Below are 18,928 nucleotides of genomic sequence, written 5' to 3' on the forward strand. Positions count from 1 at the left end.
ATATATATATATATTTGTTATGCAAATCATCCTCATAGCATCATTTAAAATTAATATCACAGAGCAATAAGAATAATTTAAAAAGGTATGTCAACTGTAAAATATAAATTTCAGCTGCATACCATCACCAGTTAAGGATGTCTTATAGGGGAGAATGGCTTCTTTGGGGTATGTGTGTGTGTGTGGTTTTGTTTTTGTTTTTTTAAATACAAAAATACATGTAACGAAACATTTTCCAATTTACCATTTTCACGTGTATTAGTTCCAACCCATAGCAATCCTCCATAGGTTTCTGAGGAGCAGCTGGTGAGCTGGAACTGCCGAGACGTTGCGTTTCAAACTAACTTTGCAGTCCAGCATATTAACTCACAGCGCCACACCAGTTCCATTACTCATACAGAAATCACCAGTATCCACTGCCAAATTTTATTTCATCATAAATAGAAACTAAGTACTTCTAAATAATAACTCTTTGTTTCTTCTTCCCTCCCTCTTCTGGTTATCACTAATAAATGTTGTTCTGTATACATATGCCTATTTTAGATATTTCATGTGAGTGAGATCATACAATATGTATCCTGTTTGTGGTTTTGGATTTTTTGGCTGTCATCTTTTACTGTTTATTCATTTATTTGGGTCGTTATTTAACAAATTAATTGAGAACATCTGTATAATTTACACTGGTACATGCTATTGAAGTTTTTGAAATGTATGCTTACTTATCGTTGAATAGGATGGGTAGGAGTTAACCAGAAGAAGGAAATATTGGATATAATGTTCAGAGTTGAGGTATCAGGATGCATGATAGTCTTAGAGGCAATGTTGTTGTTGCTGTTAAGTGCCTCAAGTCAGTCTGACTCATAGCGACCCTCATTGAGTTTCCAAGGAGCTACTGGTGGTCTTATGCGTATCCTATTGTGCCATACCCCACTTAGAGGTGATAGAAAGGCTGATTTTCCTGGATAGGTTGAATTTTAGAACCCAGGAACTATACCAAGGAACTTGATAAAGTTTATGGAAAAATGGAATTAAAAGATAATGAAATTTTTTTCATGAACTTTTTGAAGTACCCTTATGTAGGTAACCATGTGCAACTGTATAATGAGCTTTGTTGGTGCAGTGGTTGAGTGCTGGGCTTCTAATTAAAAAGAGAGTGATTGAAATGTGCCAACTGCTCTGTGGGAGAAGATGTAGCAGTCTGTTCTAAGAAATAAAGATTTATTGCCTTGGAAACTCTATGGGGAAGTTCTGTGAATCAGAATTGGCTCAGTGACAGTGGGCTTTGATTTTGATTTATGTCCAACAGAGAATTCCTGGGTAGTGCTAACAGTTAATGCACTTGACTACTAATTAAAACGTTTATGATATGACTCTACCCAGAGGTACCTCAGAAGAAAGACCTGGCATCCTACTTCTGAAATATGAACTCTGTGGCGTATAGTCCTGCTCTGACACACATGGGGTTGCCATGAGTTGGAATTGACTGTGGGCAAATGGTTTGATTATTTTTGGTTTTGTCTAACAATTGGGAAGGTAGGACCAGTCTTAATTAGAACTTGAAAAATGAGTCAAAGAATTTCAGTTAGAAATTGAAGAGTTCTCTGTAAAGAGTTGATATTTTAAGCATTGTTGTAAATTGCAGTTACGTATATTCTGACTTGTGATGGGTGATTATGTGCTGTGGAGTTGGTTCCATCTCATAGTGATCCTATATAGGGTTTCTGAGGCTACAAATCTTTATGGAAGTAGAAAGTCTCATATTTCTTCCATGGAATAGCTAATAGTTCCTAACTGCTGATCTTGAGGTTAGCAACCTGACTCGTAACAACTATGCTACCAGTACTTGTATATGGGCTTCTGAGGAGCAGCTGGTAAGTTTGAACCACTGACCTTGCACTCCAGTACATTATCCTGCAATGCCACACCAGAGAAGGCATGTTCCTGTACTGTTCTAATAAACAAGGTCTCTACTACTACTACTTCCTTCTTACCATTCTCCACAACACACAGGTTCATTAACACATAAACACTTGCTTTTTCTTTAGGAAAAATGGTTTTTCAGATTATGCTTCTCAGGCTTCAAAAAGTTTGTATAAAAACCCCATTGTCTTTTTTTTTTTTATTGTAAACTGAGTGATAGTTTATATGAGTTTACATGGAGGAACATCAGTTTCACAGTCAGCCTATCATATTTTGTTTCATTGCAGTGATTACAATCCCCTGCATGCATCATCATTCAAAAGTATTTGCTTCTATTCCCTCTGGTTTTTGTTTTGTTTTGTATGTGCACCAAAACACTCAGGAATATGTATTATATAACCATTCAAACAGCCAAAGGGCACACCCTGCAATCCCTCCCTCTGGGTCGACAGCACTCATCCCCTCTCCTTCCATGAGTCCAGAGTCCTCAGCTGCTTCGTTTCTCCATGTCATCATCTCTGCCTCCATCTCTGGCAATGCTAATTCTCTTGGTAGCGTCCCACACTCCGCTTCTGCTCTTCTCCCTTGATGGTCCCAGAGCCCTCCAACTCTGGGACTGTAAGATTGACTGCTCACCCCTTTTTGCTACAAAACTTCTACCTTTACAGTTGCAACAATCAGTTAGTCATGATAACAGTTATTCACTATTGAATCACAAGAGTCTTGTCTCCATCTCCTTTCACCAGATTTGTCTAGACAGGATGAAAATCATTAAGTGGGGACTCTACCTTTCCCCCCACACTCTGAATCTAAAACTTGAAAACTTGTAAGCTAGTCACTTTGTGTCTTTACAGCCCCCCTCGCCCCCATCCAATGTCTGTTGCCTATCCCTCTCAACCCTGAGTACAGGGGGAATGGGATGGGGATGATCCTTGCTATAAAGATTCTTTCCCTTTTGGTTGGTATTTTAAGCTACTACATCCATAAGTGTAGGTCAATTTGATCAGATTGTAGCAATTTACACTTTTTTTGTTTAAAAAAAAAATTCCCCCTCTTTTCCTCCCTCTAGTCAGGTTCTGAACATCCAGCCGTTGAAGCTAGGTCCAATGGGCACTGTCTGCAAGTTTTGGTGCCCTTGTGCTTATCCCGTCACTTCATATCAACTGCATGCTTCACTCTCAGCTCTAGTTCTCCATGGCCATGCCCTCGTCTATGGACTCAGGAGTCCCCAGGTCTCACGTACTTCAGGTCAACCAACTCTCACCATACTCCAGGTCAATGGGGGTCTATGTAACGTGGTTGGACTCAGCCCACCTCTTCATTGCTACTTTTCCCTGACTTCCACTAACCAGTAGACCAGTGTGGTCACTAGCAAGCTTACATGCCTGCTCATGTATTCCCTTTGAGTTTCAGTCTTGGGGAGGGGGTTTGTCCTGAACGGACTTGATTGCTTGCCTTGATGGCTTCCCTGTGAACAACTTGCTTGTTCTTGTAATAGCCAGTCAGACTGCTGTTTTTGTTTTTGTTTTTCCCTGCTAGTCTTTCTTTGAATATGTGTCTTCTGCTCCTCTAGCTGCTCCAAGCTGGTCTGATTGTCTTTTCAAGTGGGACTTTCCCATCTGAGAGGGTTCTGGATGGGGATCAGGATTCTACCTAAGGTCTTATACCCTACAAAGGTTCTGAAAGAAGCCTCTTTCACTGGGCAAGTTCTAGCACCCCTAGTAGGTATTCCAATTAGTTACAGGCTGAAGACGGGCTTAAAAACTTTCTATAATCATGTTTCCGGATATTCCTTTCCATCCCCCCCCCGCCCCCCCCAAGTATCTATTTTACAATAGTTGTTGTTGTTGTGAAGTGCCATCGAGTCAATAGCAACCCTGTATAGGATTTCCAAGGAGCAGCTGGTGAGCTTGAACCACCGACCTTGCAGTTCAAATGGCTTTGCAGTCTGGTGCATTAACCCACAGCGCCACACCAGGATGCCATTTTATTATTATTTTTTAAATAATAGTAGGCAAGATAGATAAACAAATACTCATAACACAGTCAAGCATGTTAACATTATTTCCCCTCTTTTACCCATTCAGACTATGCCACAATTCCTGTATCACAGATCCCTGTTGTTCCAAGGTTGAGCATTCATCACTATTTACCTCTGTCCCATTTAGCCCATGCAAACCTGCCTAAGTGTTCTCTTATACCCCTTGTTCTATCCCTCTACCCTCTTCTTGTGTATTACCCTCCCCAACACCCAAACTGGGATGGGTCTATCTCCTACTCTGTGCTCTACCATCCCCTCCCTCCCCTCACTTTCCCCTCCCCCAGTAACCAACAAATCATTTTGTCTTTTTTCATTTTTCTTCCTTTTAGTGTGGGTATCTTTTCTTAAACTTTTATAATAAAGGTCTTATGCAATATTTCCCCATTATTATTATTTTTTAAAGACATTCACAATACTATCTATTCTAACAACAACAACAACAAAATAACAAACAACTTTGAGTTCCACCAAGGGATAATGGATTAAACAATTTATGTTGCATTTAAAATTTCACATGTCTAATAATTAATAATAATAGTAATAATAGCAGCAGCTATTACAATGCTGATGTAGATGAATATGTTCTGACAGAGAAGACTATATACTCATATTGTTAAGTATGAAATATTTCAGAGCCTTATGCTTAGCATAATCCTTTGATTTTTTTCCTAAGGAAGACTATATACTCATATTGTTAAGTATGAAATATTTCAGAGCCTTATGCTTAGCATAATCCTTTGATTTTTTTCCTAAGGATATCAATCTTTATTTGTTCCATTTCATTTTATTTTTTCTTTTAAGTTTTTATTGTGGATTGAGTGAAAGTTTACAGGGCAGATCATAAGATTTTACAATCAACAAATCATACAACTTGTTTCATCACAATGATTACAACTCCCTCCATGTACCATCAGTTAACAGTATTTGTCTCTATTCACTTTAGCTCTTTTTTTTTAAAAAAAAAAAACCACTCAGTCATATATAGTAATTTATACCACCAAAGGGCACATTCTGCAAGTCTGCCTCCTAGCCACTATCTCTCAGTCCCTCTCTTCCCTTCAATGTGGACTCCTCAGCTACTTTCGCTCTCTATGTCCCTATCTCTGTCTCCATCTCTGGAGTCACTGCTTCTCTGGATAAGATCTTGTATTCTTCTTGTGCTCATCTCCCTTGATGGTCCTAGGGTCCTTTGTTTCTGGACTGTAAGATTAACTGCTCCCCCATTTTTGTTAAAAAAAACTTCTACCTTTACAATCGAGACAATTGCAATTATTCATGATAACAATTACTAGTAATTGCAATTAATATTAATTACAAAGACTCATAAGAATCTTATCACCATCTCTTTTAACCAGATGCATTTAGACAAGATGAAAACTACTCAGTGGGGACTCTTTCTTTGCCCACACACTATTAAACTAAGCTCCTTTGTAAGCCTGTCACTTGGTTCATTTTAAGTATCCATTGTCTAAGTTGCCCATCCCTATCTATGCTGTGTACAGAGGGGATAGCACTGATACTTGATGTGAAGACTCCTTCTCTCTCTGTTGGTATTTAGAGTGACTACCTCCATGAGTATATTTCAGGTTCATCGAATTGTAGCAATTTATCCTTTTTCCTTTATCAAAAAATAAAAAATTAAAATGTTTCATTGTGAATTATGTGATAGTTTACATGGGAGAACATTCGCTTTACATTCATCCTATTGTATATCATTTCAATGCCATGGTTACAATCTTCTCCATGCATCATCAGATAACTGCAAGCCTGCCAGTTGTCAGCACACTGCGTCTTAAGTTTTTTTTTTTTTTGTATTTTTTTTATCTTCCTCTAGTCGAATTCTGATTATCAAGCCATCGAGGCTAGGTCAAATGGGTGCTAGGTCAAATGGGTGCTATCTGCAAGTTTGGGTGTTCCTGTGCATCCCCCCTCACTTCATATCAACTGGATGCTTCACTCTCAGCTCTAGCACTCTGTGGCTATGTTCTTGTCCGTAAGCTCAGGTGTCCCCAGGTCTCACCACACTTTGAACCAACCAGCCCTTCTTCTCTCTCTCATCTCCAGGTCAACGGGATTCAATGTTGAACTCAGCCCATTTCTTCATTGCTGCCTTTCCCCCCTCTTCCACTCACCACTAGACCTATGTGGTCGTTAGCAAGCATACATGCCTGCTCATGTGTTCCCTTTGAGTTTCAGTCTTAGAGGGGGGTTTGTCTGGAAGGAACTTTATTGCTTGCCTTGATGGCTTCCCGGCAAACAGCTTGTTTATTCTTGTAGTAGGCACTCATACTGACATTTTTGTTTTGGGTTTTTCCTGCTTTGAAGATGTATCTTATGTTGCTCTAGCTGTTCCAGGCTGGTCTGCTTGTCCTTTCTAGTGGGACTGTCCCACCTCAGAAGGTTCTGGATAGGACTCAGGGTTCAACATAAGGTCCTATACTCTGGAAAGGCTCTACAAGAGGCCTGTTCCACTGGGCAAGTACTAGAACCCTTTTAAGTATTCCAATCAGTTATAGGCTGAAGATGGGATTACAAGTTTTCTGTAAGCGTGTTTCCCAACATTCCTTTCTATCCCACTAAAGTATCTATTTTACAATAGTAGGCAAGGGAAACCAATATTCATAAGACAGTCAAGCATTTTAGTAGTATTTCTCCTCTTCAAACTATGCCTAGATCCCTGTATCACAGAGCCCTGTTGTTCCTAGGTTGAGCATGCATCACTATTTACCTCTGTCCCATTTAGCCCGTGGAAACCTGTCTGTGTTCCCCTGTCAACCTTGTTCTTTCACCTCCTCCCCCTTCTTGTATTGCCCTCCCCAACACCTGAACTATGCTGTGTCTGCCTTTACCCTGTGTGCTACCATTTCCTCTCTCCATTTCCCCCGAAACCCACCACCCCAACTCCGCCATTGTGATTGCTTTATATTCTGTTAACTTTCCCCTCCAATTAAGACAGTCTATTTTATTCTGTAATTTACCTGACCTTCTCACCACCTGGATCATTGTTCCTCTGTGTTTACCTTTTTCACATTATAATTATTTTGATCATGGACTGATCTCCCAGATCCTCTGAATTTGTTCTTATAGTTTTATTCTGTTCTCGGCTCTTCCATTTGTCAATTGAGTTTTGGGTGATGCTTCCACATACGTCAATCTCTGATGGTTGTCTGTTCTTGGTGGTTCTTAGTCCACAGAACTCCATTTAAGATGTTTTTCATCATATGGTTAGCATTAGCAAAATCCCATAGCTTCTGTTCATCCTGCAATGTTTTGATTACACCGTTGTATTTGATTGACAGCTTTGCTGGGTAGTGGATTCTTGGTTGGCAATTTTTTTCTTTCAGGGTTTTATATATGTGTCCCCATTGCCTTCTTGCCTGCATGGTTTCTGTTGAGAGATCCAAGCTTAATCTTATTCTCTTGCCTTTGTATGTTGCACTTCTCTTTTCCCTAGCTGCTTTCAGGATTCTGTCTTCATCTTTGATTTTAGAGAGCTTGTCTTGGTGATTTTCTTTTAGGGTCTATCCTTCCTAGGGTTCACTGAGCTTCTTGAATGCTTATCTTTTTGCTTTCAGAATGTTAGGGAAATTTTCTTCCAGATGCTCTTTAACTATCTCCTATGTGGACTGGTCTGATTCTTCCTGTTCCAGAATACTGATAATTCTTAAGTTGTTCCTCTTCATGTTGTCTGACATGAATCTTAGGCCACCTTCAGATTTTTTATCCTTTTTTTCTGCTTGTTTTTCTATCTTAGTGTGTTGCGAGATATATCTTCCAGTTCACTAGTTCTGGCTTCCATGCCTTCAATTCTACTCCTTTGCCATTTCAGTGTATTGTCTATTTCTGATACTCTATTAATCGTTTGATCTTCTGCCGTAGGTTTTGAATTGTTTCCAATACCGTATCTATCTTAGTTGATTGTTCCTGTAGTGTTTTCCTGACATCTTCGTTATTTTTCTCAACTCCATTGTATAGTGTTTTGATGAATTTTATAATCATTTTTCTGAATTCCTTCTCAGGCATTTCCAAAGCCTACCCATCTTCCAGTATGGAGTTGTAGGTCTACCTCTATTTGTCTCAGTCACTTTATCTCGTTTCCTGACATGTGCTGATATGGTCATCTGTTTGTGTTTTGGAGCATATTTAGGAGTTATCTGTGGCCTTAATACTTAGATGGGTGTGTGTTTTGGTATGTTTTATGCTTTCTGATTGCCTCCAGATAGATGTGATCAGGAGATGGGCTTCCCTTTCCACTCTTCTTACTGAGAAATTTCAAGATGCCACTGTTGGTCATTATGACATAACTCAGGATTTAATTTTCAGCCTGTTTCCTTTTTACTCTGTCCCACTCCACAACCCCTGTTCAGGGCTTTTTCCTAGTAATAAATAGTTGAGGGTCAGCTGTGGCCATTTCGTGCTGCCGTTTGGTTTTAAGTGGAAACTATCCCTTTAAATTTTTAGGAGATCTGTGTGCATGCATAGTAGAACCCTCCAGGGGTGGATGTGGGTGTCCACTAACTCATGCACCCCTTCTAGTCACCAGAATGGAGGTGCTCAGAGAGCAAGATACCAATGAACAGATACACACACTAAAAAGAACAACCACACCTTTATTTCTGTGGTTCTGTCAGGTGTCCGTGGCTGCTCTGATCCTTCCCCATTTGGTCTCACCTAAGACGGCTGCTCAGGGAGTAGCTGAGCATCTTGGATTAGAAAGCACTGGATTTCTTGCTTCTGCTACAAATACCACTGCCTGTAAGCCTTCCAGCTTTCTTAACATTCCTTTATATATATGGTTCAGAATTCTGGGACCATCCCCTGAGCCTGCTTGGTCTGGTATTCTGTGTTATTGCTGACGGAGCTTCTACTTCTACCCAGTCCACCATCTTGTTTGTGCTTTCCCCATTATCTTTTAATAACATTTTTCTGTGCAATTTTTGAAGCCCACTCATATTTCTCAGTACTCTTCTTCATTCTCTGAGTAATCACATCTATATTCAGAGTTTCTTGTTGTCACACTGATAACTCCCAAATTCATGTCCCTAGACAATAATGTTCTCAAGCTCATATAGCCATCTGAATGTCCAAAGCCCCTTAAACTCAGCATGTGTGAAACTGGACCCCTTATTCGAGTCTCCAAAATTGCTCTCCCAACTCTGTGCCTTATCTCCGTGAATAGCATGTGAGTTTTCATGTTTAATTACTAATTAAATCCTACTGCAAACCTCTCTTCTGTGTTCATTTCTGGATACTCTTCCCACTCCCAGTTCTGTAGTCCTACCAAACGATTAACAATTCTCTAAACATATTCCTGGAGTGGCACTGTATGATAAGCACTGGACTGCTAATCACGTCAGCAATTCAAACCTACCAGTAGCTCCTTAGAAACCCTATACAGGGTTGCTGTGAGTGGGAACTGACTGGATGGCATTTAGCAACAACAAACGTAGTGTGATGTGCCTCCCTCAGATTCTCTTCCCTCCTTCCTCTTCCTCACTTAGCAGACGTGTGTGATTCTTCTTCCATGGGACCTTCCCTAACTGCTATACTTTGTTCTATATTGGTTATTTTTGTTTAGATGACTTGTTCTTGTGCCTTTTTTTTTTTTTTTTTTTTAAAGCAAGCTGTAGGAGCTCTGATAGCGTAGGGGTTACAAATCAGACTGTGAACCGCAAGGTCAGCAGTTCGAAACTACCAGCTGTTCTGTGGTAGAACGATGAGGCTTTCTGTTCCTGTAAAGATTTACAGCCTCGGAAACCCTGTACAGGGTCACTATGAGTCGGAACCGACTCCATGGCACATAACAACAATAACAACAACAACATAGGGTCAAAAAGGAATTTCTTAGTTATACAAATAGTTAAGTGGCTCAGCTACCTAGAAAAGTTGGCCTCATCTTTCTCCTGTGGAACAGCTGGTAGTTTCGAACTAATTATGTATCAAAAATCTCCAGAGACCAGAGCTATAGGAATTTAACTTTCCAGAAACTTTTTAATGTACTTAGTCTGAAAGTCCCTTTGAAATTTGTATGGTTGCTTCTCAGTAGCTCTTAACCTTATTGAGTATACCAGAAGATTAGTTTGTAAACAATGTCATTTGCTACAGATAAATGAAATAAAGTGAAAATGATTTGATCAGAGTCATCTGTGGGGCTTCAGTAGAGTCAATTTTAAAAAGTTGTATAAAAAAGCTATTAGCTAGAAATACATTTTAAAAATATATATTGTAATAATTTAATTTTTACTTATTTTGGTTTTCTTTTTAATGTATAGGGTGATCTTGATAATACAGCAGTAAAAGTGGAATTTGATGAAGAATTCAGTGGCGCACCAATGGAAGGAACCGGAGAAGAGACTTTGACTCCCTCCGCTCCTATAAATAAAGGTTCCAAACCCAAAAGAGAGAAAAAGGAGCCTGGTGAGGAATTATTACAAGTTTTTTTTTTTTTTTTTTAATGTGTGTGTGTGTGAGAAAAACTATTGAGAGAGAGGGTATTAGATTTTTTTGATTATATTTTTTCTATTAGTTGAAATAAGACTTTCAATTTTCAAGACTATATATATATATATATATTTTTTTATAATGACCTTTCATTATTTCAGTTTTATTTTCACCAGTAACATTTATATAAGTTTTGATAATTATCATTTTGTTTTTAGGTACCAGGGTAAGAAAAACACCTACATCATCTGGTAAACCCAATACAAAGAAAGTGAAGAAACGAAATCCTTGGTCAGATGATGAATCCAAGTCAGAAAGTGACTTGGAAGAAACAGAACCTGTGGTTATTCCAAGAGATTCTTTGCTTAGGAGAGCAGCTGGTATACATTTTGTTTATTTTATTGTATATAATTTAATTTGACCAAATTGTTTTTTCAAATAACAGTATTGCTAGTATTATCAGTGTTACCTAAAATAGCCTTAAACCATTTGTATTTCAGAAGTTTCTGTTGATGAAGAGACCAGAAAGAAATGCAGAAAAAACTCTCAAAACTTTGTTTTAGCAAAGCAATAATGTAGGGCATAAAACAGTTGTAAAGTTTGTTTTGTATTCCTTTTATACTATGAATTTGATTGGTAAAATACACCTTGGTAGTACAGCAACAGTATGGATGTGTACTAAAAGTGTTTATAGTTTCATTTTGTTTTCTGCTGGAATTGTGAAAAACTTCCCCTTTCTTTAGGAGTTTAATTCCATGCACACAACTCTCTTAGATAATGGCAGTGGAGCCTTAGGCTGCAGAATCCCATTTTGGTATTATATATGGCTGTTAAGCACATGATTTGATCCTGTCTGAATATTACTAAATTGAAGTCTTCAAATAACAAAAAACGTATGAGTTGCTGATATTATAGATTCTTCTCAAAGTTTGTTAAATCCTAATGTACTTAAAATAAATGACAGAAAAATATGGATGTTTTTCCTCTGGGGCATTCATTGTAACTTATATGTCAGACTCTTAATCCTTTTGTTTTTTAATCAACAAATGATTCACTGTGCATTTCTACTGTATTTACAAATACAGAGAATGTGATATAGGTGAGTATTTTACATTAGCATCTTAGTTATGTAGTGCTACTATATTACAAGTTGTGGCTTTAACAAACAAATTTATTTTCTCAAAGGAGGTCATGTCTGAATCCAGAGCACCAGCTCTGTTCTTTTCAGCTTCTGTTTCTTAGTTTCTTGGTGATTTTTATATTGTATGGTGTCTGTTTTCCATGATCTGTGCAAGGAGCACAGTGGCACAGCAGATTAAGTGTGAGCTTGCTAACCTTAAGGTCAGCAATTCAAACCTCCCAGATACTCTTCAAGAGAAAGATGAGGCTGTCTTCTTATACCTTGGAAATCCCATGGAAAAGTTTAATGTAATATTTATTAAAGGACTGCTGTGGATCAGAATAAACTTGAAGGCCGTGGGTTTGGTTTGGTGATTCCTTGCTTCTCTTCCTAATCTGTTCTTTTTATATCTCAGAAGTGATTGGGTTAAGACCCTGTGTATTTATGGATTCATTAACACAGAAAGTCCTATTCCCAAATGAAATTGTATCTATAGGAAATCAGAATGTATGGCACATGTTTTTGAGAGGACACAGGCCAATCCTTAACAGGAGTAACTTAAGTTACATGAAAATTTATTAAATGCCTGAAAATTGTATTTTGTGCTTTATCCATACATCAAAAATGAAGTATCTGATTTTTAAAAAATTTGATTGTATAATAATGGTGGGAATTATGGTGAAATTTAATTGTATTATACCAATGCACCTTTTCCCATAACTGGCACCTTAATATGCATCATATTAAAATCTTATTTTACTCATGTACTGTAGGCTTATGTCACATTGTTTCCTCATTATTCTGAAACATTACTGTCCTTTCATAGTAGAAGAGGAGTCAAAAGTTATCCGCACTCCTGCTGTAGAATTTTTTTAAAACCAACTTTTAGAAAAAGACAAATCATTTTTCTACATAATCTCCTTGATTTTCAATGCACTTTGTCCATCTTCCAAAAAGCTTTCATATTCCCTTATTAAAAAATGTTTTAGTCTGTGCTGCAAGCCACAAATACACTGTTGTCTTCAGTTCTTTATCAGAGGTGAATCTTTGTCCTCAAAGGACTGCTTTCAGGGAGACCAAACAGGTGGAAGTTGGGTGGAGCAAGATCAGGACTATAGGGAGGGAAGAGGCTTTAACACCTCAAAAGTAAGTTTTAGCAGATGTCAATAGTGTGGGCAGAGGTGTGAGGACATGCATTGTCATGTAAGATTACACAGTCCTTGGATAGCAGTCCTCCGCATGGAATCCAAAGTTTAAGGTTCAGTTTTTCAGTGAGCATCTCTGTTGATTGTTGAAACTTTTTCCTGATAGTGTTCCAATATGGTCCTTGAAAACTATAAGCATCAGTTTTTCAGCTGATGGTTGACACTGAAAGTTTTTAAAAGAAACTTTCACCTTTCTTCAAGTATTGGTCCAAATTTTGTTTGCAGATGTGCAAACACTTCAGTTTATGCTCTTCTGTGAATTGTTTGGTACTCATCTTGAATAAAGTTTACAAAATCCAAGTCTGTTGTGAATTATTTCATAGGAATAGCCATAGTTGATTTGAAAATGATTTGCTACATGAGCCACTGTCACTAGTCTATTCAACAGAATCATTTCATGGGCATGCTCGATGTTGTCATCAGTGGTGGATATGGACAGGTGTTTTAATATAACCAGAGTGTGAATAATTTTCGACTCAACCTTGTAAAGTTTGTCTTGAAGATAGACACTTATACAAGGGGTTAAGAAAAAATTGACCACTTTTTAAAGAACTGTAGCATTTGTGTTTTGTAATTGCAGAAATGGGAAACCTCATATTAGTAGTCATTTGTGGGGTAGCTATATTTATGCATTGGTCATAATGGCTACATTCTCAAGTGCTGGTTTGTAATATTTCAAGTATAGCAAACAACACCCTAATCTGTCAAGCCTATTAGTTTATGTTCTCCTAAAATACACAGCATTATCCCTTATCTCAAAAGTATAAGTATCATTATAACTGAAGCCAAAGTTGTTGAATTGTATTCTCTAAATTATTTTTTTTCCTCTTACATATTTTTAGAGATAACTTTAATATTTTTCAAATGACTTATCAGTAATAGTATTTCATATTGATAAAGCTGGAATTTGATTGTGATATTTATATATATCTTTCTTTTAGCTGAAAGACCTAAGTACACATTTGATTTCTCAGAAGAAGAGGATGATGATGCTGATGATGATGATGACAATAATGATTTAGAGGAATTGAAAGTTAAAGCATCTCCCATAACAAATGATGGAGAAGATGAATTTGTTCCTTCAGATGGCTTAGATAAAGATGAATATACATTTTCACCAGGCAAATCAAAAGCAATTCCAGAGTAAGTAATGAGCAACTGTCATTCAGTAATACGGCGCAGGTACTTAGAGAAATCTTTTGTCAAAGATCTTACAGTGAGTTCTTAAGAAATTTGTTATTCTAAGTAACTCTTCCTCAAGAAGAGACTAAATCTTGTTAATTATTGACTATTTCCATGGCTGTTATTATACACTACAAGCTGAGCTTGGCAAACTTTCCATAAAGGGCTGCATAGTAAATATTTTGGGCTTTGTTGTTAGTACTCAACTCTGCCATTGTCATATGAAAGCAGCCATAAGCTGTTTGTAAACACATGAGTGTAGTTATTTTTATAAATTAAGTTTCCAGGAAAATAGACAACAGACCCACAGAATAGAGTTTGACAGTACCTAGTTCAGAGAAAAATTACTAAATCGTTAGACTTGGGAGTTTTAAGTTTCTTTCCTAGCTTTGACATTGATTGATTTTTCTCACCTCTAGTGAGTTTGCATACTAACATGGGTATAAAAATGGTGGCATTGCATCAGACCTCATTTCAGGAGGGGGTTGAGGATAAATCATCATCATCAACCCAAGGTTGATTTCTATGAGGTGTAGTGATCAGACATATATTTCTTCTCTCCAGTGTTTCTAACAATTCTGACACCACTCACGTCTTCGACGATACTCTCTATTTCTCTGCTGGGTTCTATACTTTTATACAAGGGCCACACAAAACTTATAGACCATTATGGGGTTAATTAAGGAAGCAACAGATTTCAATTCAGGATAAGGAACGACTCAGAATAAAGTTCTTTGATGAGGACAGCTTCTTTTCAACCATGCTTGCCGGCAAGCCTGTCTACTTCTAAACCTCTCTTGGCCTCTCTGTTTAAACTCTGCCCTGTTAAAGCAACTGTTACAAAACTTGTTAGCTCTGCAGATAGGTGGTTGGATTCACTACACTCTCCTAGTTAAGCCTCTGCTTGAAGGTACTCAGCAATACTGCTTCCTGGGTCAGCATACTCACTATAACTACTGCCAGGTGCACCATGGGTTGAGAAACTAATTTTGCCACCTAAATTGGTCTTCTGGTTCTGCTGCCATTTCTCTGTTGGCACTTTCACTGTCTTGTATCTCTGGTGCTATAACTATCTGCCATTTTGGTCTTGTTGGTTCTCAGCACAGGTACCTCAGTTTCGAAGGATGTACTCAATTCCCTATTTCTTCTAAGTGGTATTGAGGTCTTCTTTCCATCTCTGTGATGGCTCATTTTAATTCTAACAAAACTGACCAGTCCCTTATTAGGGTTCCATTTTACTTTATGGTCTCACCTCCACAAGGATGCACCCTACCTTTTTTGTATTAAGAAGCATCTTATTTGCATAATGCCACCCAGTCATTTGGTGGGAGTCACAAGACCATAGTGAGAAAGGCAATACAAAGATGACTCATCGCACTACAGTGAGGTTTGTGAAATATTTCAAATGTTTAAAGTATTTTCATACACATTATAATTGACATTGATCAGATCTGTAATGATTACTTACCTGTAGTCTAGGATGCAGGAGCCTTGGTGTAGTGTACTGGATTATGAGCTGGGCTGCTAACTGCAAAGTCAATAGTTTGAATCTCCTAGTCGCTCTGTGGTAGAAAGATCTGGCTTGCTGTTCCTGTAAATATTTACAGCCTCAGAATCTCTATACAGTGTTGCTGTGAGTCAGAACTGGCTTGGTGGCACACCACCACCAGTCTAGGATCAGAAATAGGATTGTCTACTGTTATGGGTACTCTGATAAATAAATTTTGGATTGATTATTTCTACCAACCATAGAATCTAGTTTAGTGATTATTTTGGATGATATTAAACCTTTGCTCATTTGTCATTCTTTAATGTTATAAAAATTGGATTGTCTGGTATCTGTATATTTGTGTATGTGTATACACTTGGTTCCTGTGTATGTACCTTTGTTCACATAAGCGAGAGAATATAATTTGATTGCTCTGTCTTTGGCAAAGAAATAAATGAGAGAACCAAAACTGTATTCTGTGATTATAGTTCTATAATAAATATTATGTATAATTTATCAGGGTTCAAACCAGATACTGAAATTACATTCTTTAAAATGCTACTTATTTCTTTTTATTAGGAAGTCTTCCCATGACAAAAAAAGTCAGGATTTTGGGAATCTTTTCTCATTTCCTTCATACTCACAGAAGTCAGAAGATGGTATGGTCCTTTAACCTTTGTATTGATTACTTTATTATATCACTGTTGGGTTTTAGTGGAGGAACAAACAGCAGATAGATCATGAGACCATGATTTAATTTGTAGATTTTTCATGACTAGCAAGCTTAACCTTTTTGCTACATTTTTACTGAAGTTGAGAAGGTTTGGTTCTTATGAGGTGTGATTCTCAGTTGATTTGCCAAAGTAGACTTTGTGGAAGTATTTAGGTGGTCAGGCAGATACATGTTTGTTGTGGTTATGTAATGCTTTAGTGAAAGGAAAAGAATTTTAGGAATACTGAAATTTTATTTTTATGGCAATGTAAATGTGTATATGAGGGGCTTCAAAAAGTTGATGGGAAAATTTCTTTCTTTTAATTCTATTTTTCCAGAATCTCTTTGAAGCCCTCTCATATACACATTAACATTGCCATAATGAAAGCTTTTAAAACTATGATGCAAGTTTCACTAAAGCCTAGTAACTGAAAACCCAAAATTTTTAATGGGGCTAGTTCGATGCGAGAGGATCCTGATGTAGCACTGCAGGATAAAGCTCTGGAGTTCAAGGTCGATTTGAACTTCAGAGTTGGCAGTTCAAACCCACCAGTCACTCCTTGGAAATCCTATACAGGGTCCCCATGATTTGGAATTGACTTGACAGCATTTAACAACAGAAATAATGTAATGAGCGTATATATTTTAAATTCCCTATATTCATGTATTTTTTTGGAGGGGAGCGGGGTATAGAACTTGTAAGTCAAAACAATCTAGTTAGACTTAATGGACTTCATTTTTAAAGTCTTAATAGGTTTTATTTTACATTTCATATGTGTATATATATTTATAAAATATAAAATATATGTATGTATACACACATATATGGAATGGAGAGGCTTCAAAAAGTTCGTGGAAAAATACCATCTTTTAATTCTATTTTTCCATGAACTTTTGGAAGTTCCTTATATATACACAGATTGGTTATCGACTTCTAGAAGTTTCTGTTCGGGTTTGATTTTACTGAGAGGTGGGTGGAGAGAAAAGCAGGGAGGTGGGATAAATATTCATTATTTTATGAGGGCAAAGGTAAACTGAAGGTAAGCCTACATGCTTTCTAAATTACTCTGTAGTAATTTAAAAGTGATTTTAAAATAGGAATGCCTACTACTCTTTTAGATTTGAACCAGTTTTACTCATATTCCCTGAAATTGACTTTGATATGAAGATACTAATTACAGTGAAATTTAAAAAAACAAATAGTACTTATTTTACAATTAGTCAGTTAATGTTTTAAATGATTGGAATCTGGCAGTGTGAAGAATTTTCTTACTCTGCATTCTGCATTGTTTTACAGTAGAGTTAATCTTTTTTTAAGTAGAAGATTGATACACTTTTGCTTTTATTGTTTGTATGTTGTGGATTATATGATCAAAGTAGAAACCTACAAGACCAGTTATTTAGATGAAGAAACGTGATCAGTTAAAAAGACTCAAAGTTAGAGATATTTTTAAGAATTTCCTTATTGAAAAAAGCTTTGTAATTTTTAGATTCAGCTAAATTTGACAGTAATGAAGAAGATTCTGCTTCTGTGTTTTCACCATCATTTGGTCTGAAACAAACAGATAAAGTTCCAAGTAAAACAGTAGCTGCTAAAAAGGGTATGTACTTAACATTTTATTTTTTTTTAAGGAATTAAAAGGAAATTATAAATAAGAGGCTATTTGCACTTAAGACTTCATTATAAAACAGTTATGGAGTATAAATGTGTAAAAGGAGAATCTGTTTTCTTATCAGGTAAAAAGTTCATGGAAAAAAACCATTATCTTTTAATTCCATTTTTCTATGACCTTTTTGAAGAGCTTTTGTATATAAGACACCAAGTAAATAGGTCATTCTTAAGGATCTTAAAAATCCACAACAGAAAAAACACCATACAGCCACACACGTACTGAATGTGGAAGAACAACAGCAAAAAGTCTCTACTTATTCTGAACATAACCAATACCATGAGGAGAGATTGATTGACAACAATTGTATCCAATTGTTGAGTCATCCATAAACCATTGCCCGTACCACTTCAGTGCCCCAGAGGAAACATCTTTCTCTTTGCTGTGGTGTGATTGAGGCTAGCTACATAAATGCTTCAGTGTCCTTGCCCCTTAGGGGGCTAACTCTAGGATATGTGTTTTATACTGGCTCCTGGAGAGTCTCTAGATGGATTAAGCTCCCAGAATACTGACTGAGGGTGATAACTTCATTGTCTCATTTTTATACTCCCCTTCCTTCACTTCTTAAATACTTAGAATTTGAATCTTTGTCTCAGAGCTGGGAAAGGGAACCAAGAGGAGTTCTGTTCATGGGAACCCAAACTGAGCAAGAACGTATAATTTCCCTGTAAACAAGGAGCTCCGGTAGCGTAGTGGTTACGGATCGGGCTGCGAACCTTAAGGTCAGCGGTTCGAAACTACCAGCCGCTCCGCGGGAGAAAGATGAGGCTTTCTATTCCCGTAAAGATTTACACCATCGGAAACCCTGTACAGGGTCGCTATGGGTCGGAACCGACTCAACGACACTTAACAACAACAACAACAACAAGCATTTAAAAAAAAAAAAAATTTATATGAACATCTCCTATTATAATCACCCTGAAAACTTGGCCTTTCAGTTCCTTGAACATTATCAACCTGTTTCCGTCATCAGGCTATTCAGATTACATAGATTACATAGCTAGAATATCATGATAACTACTATTGCTTGTTTTTTCAGTAGTTGAACTGGCCTATGTAGCATAATTTCAGGCAATTCAAGCAAACTCTCTAGCCTCTTGTTGATGTTGTTGCTGTGGTTAAGTGCCATTGAGTTGGTTCTGACTCAT

At 37.3% G+C, this 18,928-nt stretch overlaps 1 protein-coding gene across 1 annotated transcript in view; it reads left to right on the forward strand.

The window, feature by feature from the left end:
* TOP2B (topoisomerase (DNA) II beta 180kDa) overlaps window positions 1-18,928 on the forward strand; it is an 88,572-nt gene that overhangs the window by 64,231 nt on the left and 5,413 nt on the right. The window contains exons 29-33 of the mRNA XM_006851624.1: window positions 10,234-10,378; window positions 10,621-10,782; window positions 13,669-13,870; window positions 15,978-16,057; window positions 17,601-17,711. Of these exons, the coding sequence (XP_006851686.1) occupies window positions 10,234-10,378; window positions 10,621-10,782; window positions 13,669-13,870; window positions 15,978-16,057; window positions 17,601-17,711 (700 nt within the window). The remainder of the gene's footprint in view (window positions 1-10,233; window positions 10,379-10,620; window positions 10,783-13,668; window positions 13,871-15,977; window positions 16,058-17,600; window positions 17,712-18,928) is intronic.

Source organism: Chrysochloris asiatica, unplaced genomic scaffold, assembly GCF_000296735.1.
Source record: "Chrysochloris asiatica unplaced genomic scaffold, ChrAsi1.0 scaffold00030, whole genome shotgun sequence".
NCBI classification, from domain to species: domain Eukaryota; kingdom Metazoa; phylum Chordata; class Mammalia; order Afrosoricida; family Chrysochloridae; genus Chrysochloris; species Chrysochloris asiatica.